The 7,034-nt window shown below is 40.1% G+C and overlaps 1 protein-coding gene across 1 annotated transcript; it reads right to left on the bottom strand.

Annotated features, from left to right (window-relative positions):
• Nucleotides 1-1,020: 1,020 nt before the first annotated feature.
• Nucleotides 1,021-6,413, bottom strand: LOC309710198 (Golgi phosphoprotein 3-like). Its single transcript, XM_082539466.1, has 5 exons — nt 5,981-6,413; nt 5,361-5,492; nt 4,993-5,107; nt 4,224-4,384; nt 1,021-3,454 (listed from the first exon to the last, which is right to left on the bottom strand). Exons 1-5 carry the CDS (start codon nt 6,188-6,190, stop codon nt 3,191-3,193), a joined length of 882 nt encoding a protein of 293 aa, XP_082395592.1. The 5' UTR covers nt 6,191-6,413; the 3' UTR covers nt 1,021-3,190.
• Nucleotides 6,414-7,034: the final 621 nt, after the last annotated feature.

Genomic DNA, 7,034 nt, shown 5'->3' with positions numbered 1-7,034 from the left:
GGAAACCTGCAGTCAGCTGACACTGAGGAAGTCACCTGGATGACTGAGGAAAACGCGACATCTACCTGAATGCAGAGAATTAACTTTTTGGGGTTTCCTTACCTGGATAATTGAGCATCTAGTAACACAATTAGGAAGGCCGGTGTTCTCCAACTTTGAGAATACGTTTGCTGTGAAATACATCGATCTGACAAAGTTCACATACACATTGTCAATATGGTACAAAATGGTGAAATTTCTGTTTAAAGCAGTGGTTCACAAACTTCTGGCCTCAAAGAAAGTTGACTACCCACTTATTAAAAAATTATATTTATTGTTAAAAATACAAACATAAAATGCATCCAAGTTTCATTGTATTTAAAGGTTAAATAGCTTCAGGGAACTCTTTGTGTGTGTGTTACTCTCCCCCCAATAAAACGATTCACCTTAGTTTCATTTCATGTTTTCACCTGCACATCCCAGAAATAATTTGCTTCCTGATAAGAGTTAGGCAAGAAGCCACTCCCATGTTTGTAATGGAAACTGTGTAGCTGAAGCGAAGAGTTCACAAAGAATGGTAAGGTAACATGAGATCCCTGTAAGAAGTTTAGTCTGATGGGAAATGCTGTCGCATACTATTTCTTGGTTGAGATCACTAAAAAACCCCAAACTGTTCCACAAAGGTAACAAATTGGCTCATGTTAGTTAATGAATTTCAGAGACTGATGTGTAGGCTTTTAAGTTAAAGAAAGAAACTGATCAACTTTCTGTCATAAATATAATTTCTACAACCTATTATCAATTATTTGTTACCTACTGATTATTAGAAGCACACTTCTACCACTGAAAACAAGTACCAACATTTTTTTCCCCTTTGATCACTGAACAAATCTTGCAAAGGTTTATATTCACTGAAGAGATTCATCTACCAACTAGTGCTAGAAGAATGCGAATCAGACGATCTACCTAAGGGATCAAAATCTTGATAAGAGCAAGCCCGTTTTTAACCATAAATTCTGAAAGAAAAACTGCAGCAAAACATTATAAATTCAGGCACTTAAAGGATCCTTAGTTTATTTTTTTGTGGTAATACAAAAAGCATACAGAATTATAGAGGATAGGAGAGATCCCTTTCACTGAATTCAATTAGACCGTACACATAAAATGATTAATAATTACATACAAGCCGTTTTCTCTGTAGCTACATCCACAAACATCCCAGCCCTCCACCGAGAACAAGCATGGTCTTGTTGCTGTAAACGTGTCTCAACAGTTCTTCATACCCACTGGTACTGTGCAGGTAGAAGAAAGGCAAAAATAAAACAGGCGATGTAACTTCATACACAGACCACATTGATCAGACGGTGTTTTTATAATCATAATTTTACAATGAAACAAGTTTTTCCCAGACCAAAGCGTGTTTGGAGTTCATTTCCTCTCCATTAGACGTTAAGATGTTTCAGTCATAAACAGGGATTTACCAAGACCCCATGTAACCTCCGCCATCATTTCCATGTATCAAACCATACAACATGCCCACAGGGGCCGATTAAACAGAACAAAAAGAGCATGTAATCATGAAATGACAATTAAGCTGAGATACATGGAAAGTCTTGACTTTCCATAACTACACAACACATTTTCTCACTTACCTCTAAAAGTAACAACTGGAATAAATCACATGATCATGTCAGGACGATTTCTTCAGAGGAAATGCAAACAGGTTATGCTTGTCGATTAGTCATGTGTGGAAACTCCTACACAAGACTTGCCTCTAACTTTCTGTTTTGTTTTTGGGTTGTTTTTTTTATACTAACTACGATGACAAAAGGAAATTCAACTAATATTTTTGTCAATTTTCAGGGAAATGAAAATATTGTTAAACCTAAATAGCACTTCTATGTCTACATACCACTAGTTTTAAGTGAGAAAATATGTTTTTGTAGTAACTAAAATAGCTAACCTGCTTAGCTAACAAATCCTTAATATGTATAAGTAAACACTAATGATCACAGTAAGTGTCACAGAGGGTTTTTTTAAATATCCAAATTCGACCACTACTCTTTTCCCCCTGCATCTTTACATCTCGATTCACATTTAGAAATATAAGTAGCAGGAGCATTTTTTTTTAAATCACCAAGGGAATTATTTATTTTGTTGTTTTTTTAATTTTTTATATTTATAGAGCTGGATTGAGATTTTTTGTTGTCGTTTTTTTCTCCTTTACCATAGTTTCTAAAGTTTATAATCATCAAATCCCTTTGTCACAAGTGGGTTACACAACCCGAGAAGACACCTATAAATACTAACCTACCTGCAGGGCTAGCAGCTGTGCAAAAAGTTAATTAATGGCAGGCTACTCCAAGCATCGATCAGCAACAGAAACAGAAACGGAAGACTAGCTGCGCTCTCTACACACAGAATGGACCCTTGAAAAACCAGTAAACTAATGAGAGCTTTGTTAGATTGCACATTTTAAATCTCTATAAGGGCCGAATGATCTCACACTTACTGGTGAAGGAACTGAACTTGTGTTTAGCCCCTCTTTCCCCCTCAAGAGGCATTGAGGGGAAAGGAGGAAAGAAAAATTAAAGCAAGGACAAAATGAATCTGACACAGTCAGGTAGTCTGTAATAATGGGAACCCAGAGATGCGTTCTTAACTCAAGTGGAAACGAACAGGTGGAAGCGGGAGACCTGCGAGAGCAGAAAGAGCGTTGCTCATCCTTTGTCCTCGCGTTAGCATGTGGCAGGGTATGGAGATCTTGAAGTGATGAAGAGATGACGTTTCCTCTGTGCTGAAGGGAAACTCGGCCCCAGTCAATATCTTCATATTCACCATGACTACTGTTGCCAGCTACTGTGCTCTCCGATGTCATCTAACGAATAGAAACCCACCTGTATGTAGTGTTGATGTTTGTATAAGTATATCCTTTGCAGTGGCAGATGATGTACCTCACTTGTGTGAAAGCAGCCAGTTGTTTCCATTTTAGAGAGTCATCTAGCCCGTCCCACTGTTAGCTTGGTGAAGCCCACCACCGATCAAGACTGTGTGTTAATATGGACTACCACCAAAATATCATCCAGAAGAGATGTCTAAACAAGCTCCCCAACCAAAACAGATTGTCTCATTAGAGTGAAGTCTGTCTCATTAAGTCCTTCAGCCAATTAAATAATACAGACCACCTTTCAGTCCAACCAATCAGGTGCTTTCATTTAGTAAAGGCGGCCACCACGGCCCACATTAGTTCATTGACATTGGGCTTAGCGCTCTCTTTCTCTGGCTCCAGCTCTAGCAGAGTGTGAACCCTCTTCATGGCGAGGTCGTACTGTTCGTCTTGGAGCGGGGCAAAGGCATTCTCAAGAACATCGGACGAGTGAGCCAGCAGAATCAGGGCCAGAACCCGCTTGTCCATGCGGTGGGGATCGTTGACCCACTTCTCCAAAACAGAGTCCTGGACCTTCTTGACAAGGCGCTGCAGGTAGTAACAGTAAATATTATAGAGTTTTATAGTTAGAATTAATGTGAATTAGATTCAATTAGATCATTACACTATTCAGGCTCTAACTCAGAATCTGTACCACACCATACCTTTATTATAAAGCACTTTAACATAAAACCAAAGTTCACACAGTTCTGCACGTATACAAATATCATAAACAACAAAATAAATAATTAAATAACTAAAATAAAAACTTTTTTTTTTTAAAGTCACATTTGTAGCTTCATGTTTAGCAAGACTTTAACCCCTTCAGCAGTCAGACAGGAAGTTTGCTTTAGCCTCTCGAGGCCGGAAACTAAACAGTTGGTTTTTTGCATAGAAGGTTATGTTACAGCTAACTAATAAGCATATATCGCTGCCAGACTTCTTGTCCTCCTATAGCTGCTTGTTTTAATGCTAGACCAAAATCAAGGTTGTTAACTATACAACCATGAAGTGAAAATGATTTGCCATCCAGTTAAAATATGAGAGAATATATAAGAGGGGAATATTACCCCTTTTGCACTAATACTTGTGCAGTTTGTCAACTCTACTTTAACTGAATCCAGTGAAGAAAAAAAAAGTGCAAATATAGGTCAAACCTCTATCAAATGAAGTTGAGGGTGTGACTAACATGCTCCTAAATAGCTGACAGTTCCCGCACGCAAACTAAAAAACACAAACCTCCCCCACTAATGATATGCAATGATGCTTGAATCAAAATTTTGATCATGATTGCAGAACAAAGTGAACATTTGCATACCTGTTTAATGGTACTGTTGGTAAGCGGATGCGTGGTCATATCAAAAAGCAAGAAGTTCTGCTTCTCTGTGGTGAGGACACCTTTCTCCACCAGGTTTTTGGCCAGACGTTCTCTGACATTTCGCAGCTGATAGTGCAGCTTGAGCGGATTCCAGGTCTCGCCTACGTGACAACATTGAGATGGGCTTTCAGACGCAACAAAATAAATGACGTGCATGCCGAGGTCATTTTTCCCCTTTAAGGTTCTTAGCTGAGAACAGGAGCCAAAAATGCTTCCTGTGTTGCTTTTATAAAGGATGCACCCATTGTTATATTTTGTTACATTTTGCAGACTGTGACAGTGCACAAAATGTAAATGTATTTTAATTAAAAATAAATGTTTAAAGTGTAATAAATCTTCATCATTACACAGTCTTTTGATATTTATCCATCTTGGAAAAGTTTTGGGACTACAGATAAACGCTAACTACTGCCATTGGTGAATGTCATCTCACACAACGAACACCAAGACTGACATCTACTGACAGATTGGTGCATCCCTAATTATCTACTGCATTTCCAACAATTGCCACTTGGGGCACTACAAGGTATTTTTAAAACAATTTTAAAAATCAATTAATCCTGCTACTGACAAATGTGACATTACATTGCACATAAGCAACCAGTACTCCTCCGCCCCAACATTTTAGACACCTATGTGACCGAAAAGGTGAAACAATAAGCAGATCACCACTAGGTTTGGCTAACAAATACAGCAGTCCTTAGCTCACCACTCAGTAGCTCTATCCAGCTCTGGACATTCTCTGGAGGCTGAGTTTCTTTAATGTGTTTCAAGGCCTCATCCAGCAGCACGTCTCCTGTTGGAGCATCTGACTTGCAGATCACCTTGCCAGAGAAAGGTAAACATTTTAATAATGATGGCTGCTGTCTGTGGAATTGTGATGTAGACACATCCTGTGTGAGGAGGAATTACATAGATAACTAGGTATAAATCTCCCGACAAAAAAAATGCTTCCTTCTTCGTCAGAAGAAAAGCAAACAGTGTCAAGTGTCCACTACGTCAAAGCATTTAACCGGACAAACTGGTCCTTTTCCCCCCTACACACACGCACAAACATCGCAATATAATAGTTCTCACCTTTCTTGCCAGCAGGCTTTTCCTTCGCACACCGGACGCCTCCAGCTGTAACCTCCCTCTGAGAGCCAGCTCTACAAGCATACAACCTCGAAGGCCGGAAGAAATACAGTCGTTCCAGAAAGACGTGTAGCCCTGGGTGGAGAAAAAAAACACACTCGCTAACTTAGCTGACGTGTTGGAAGGAGCTGAAGCAAAGCGAGATGAAAAGGAAAGCGGTGACTCGCTGGCGAGTTGTCAAGTGAACGCTTGGAGAAACCCGAGCTAAGAAGCTCAACAAACCTGATAATTGTTTTCACTCTCCACCACCCCCCATTTTTTTCTGTAACCTTACGAGCCAACAACAAAACGCAGCGCAAAACATTTCGATGCGCTTAAATACAAGCTACATGACATCTGCTAGCAAGCTTAGCAACGACACACTGTGAATCAATACACTTCCAGATGTGCTACATGAACACAGCATTCCGGGAAACTTTTAACTAGCGCTTTAATAAACCAGAGTTGGCTTTGTTGACAACCACGACTGGTGACGCACAGTAAACTCTAACATTAGTTAATGTCAAGTGTAGCGACTAAGTTACTAGCCAGCCTGCTAAGCTGGACTGCAAAACAGCGCTCACCTCTCGGTCCTTGAGGCCCAAGAGCAACACTTCCTCCATTAGCGTCAGTCTGGTCTCCTTTGAGTCCCCTTTGTCGTCGTCTTCCTCCTCCCCGCGGCGCACTTCGTCCTCCTCACCGCCGGACTCCTTCTCCTTTTCGGCGGCGGCGCTGCGAATGGCCTCGGTCCGCCGCTGGACGAGGCCCGATGTTCTCTGCGTGAGAGTACTCATAGCTGATGCCGAAAAACGATAAAATCCGAAGAAAGGCGCCGACTTCGACCAGCAAGAGAGCCACGCAGCATGTAACCTGAAGGTTAGAGGTGAAAATCGGAAAGCGGTGGACCGATCGAGCGAAGCCGACGGCTAACGTTCAGCTGGGCTCGAGATTCCTGCAGACTCTGCCCACTTCCGGATCCAACATGGTGGCAGGTGACGTAAAAACGTGGCCTGGAGTGATCCGCGGACGCCTCCGGCCTCGTGCATACAACAGAGCACAGCGGGAAATATGTGCTACATAACCTCTGAGCTGCCCCATAAACTGATTACATTTAACGACAAAGGCTATGAATTATTCAGAGGAAATCTTGTTTTGTAGAGCCCTAATTTAAACAAAAACAATGGATGCTGAGTAAAGCGTTTTAGGAAGAAACTCAAAATACTTTAAAGATGCAAACAATTAGATAAAAATTTTAAAATGCCTGTCTTAATCATTACATTATTTAATCTCTGTAATGACGAGTAAAGGAAACCAAATAACACATGATAAAGGCGGGCTCAGTCTAGGAAAAAGTGTAAAAAATAGCCAGAGCTGGTCATCTATAAACTTTTACTGTATGAAGAATTAGCCTACTTCTATATTAGTGTTGTTGGTGGGGTTTAAAAATAAATAAATAAATAATGATATAAAAATTGGCATTTACGATCTATTCTCTTGTTATATACACTTAATTATTGCACCTTCAATAGATCACTTAAAAAGAATTCTGACCTGGGAACAATTATATATGCTTAAATTAAAGTTCTATTGTATATACTTAATTAATTCATCTATTTCTTTACTTATTACCACAGCTGA

The sequence above is a fragment of the Aulonocara stuartgranti genome (assembly GCF_965226115.1).
Source record: "Aulonocara stuartgranti genome assembly, chromosome: 7".
Lineage (NCBI taxonomy): Eukaryota > Metazoa > Chordata > Actinopteri > Cichliformes > Cichlidae > Aulonocara > Aulonocara stuartgranti.
Note: the sequence above shows the minus strand (reverse complement) of the source record. Positions and strands in the feature narration are given on the sequence as shown.

What these genes read in the sequence shown, in the direction of transcription:
- LOC309710198 (XM_082539466.1), bottom strand. Translation starts at nt 6,190, where the DNA reads ATGAGTACTCTCACGCAGAGAACATCGGGCCTCGTCCAGCGGCGGACC. An exon ending in CTGGATAGAGCTACTGAGTG is followed by an intron (nt 4,385 to 4,992) that starts GTGAGCTAAGGA and finishes GTTGTCACGTAG; the next exon opens with GCGAGACCTGGAATCCGCTC. An exon ending in CCAACAGTACCATTAAACAG is followed by an intron (nt 3,455 to 4,223) that starts GTATGCAAATGT and finishes TACTACCTGCAG; the next exon opens with CGCCTTGTCAAGAAGGTCCA.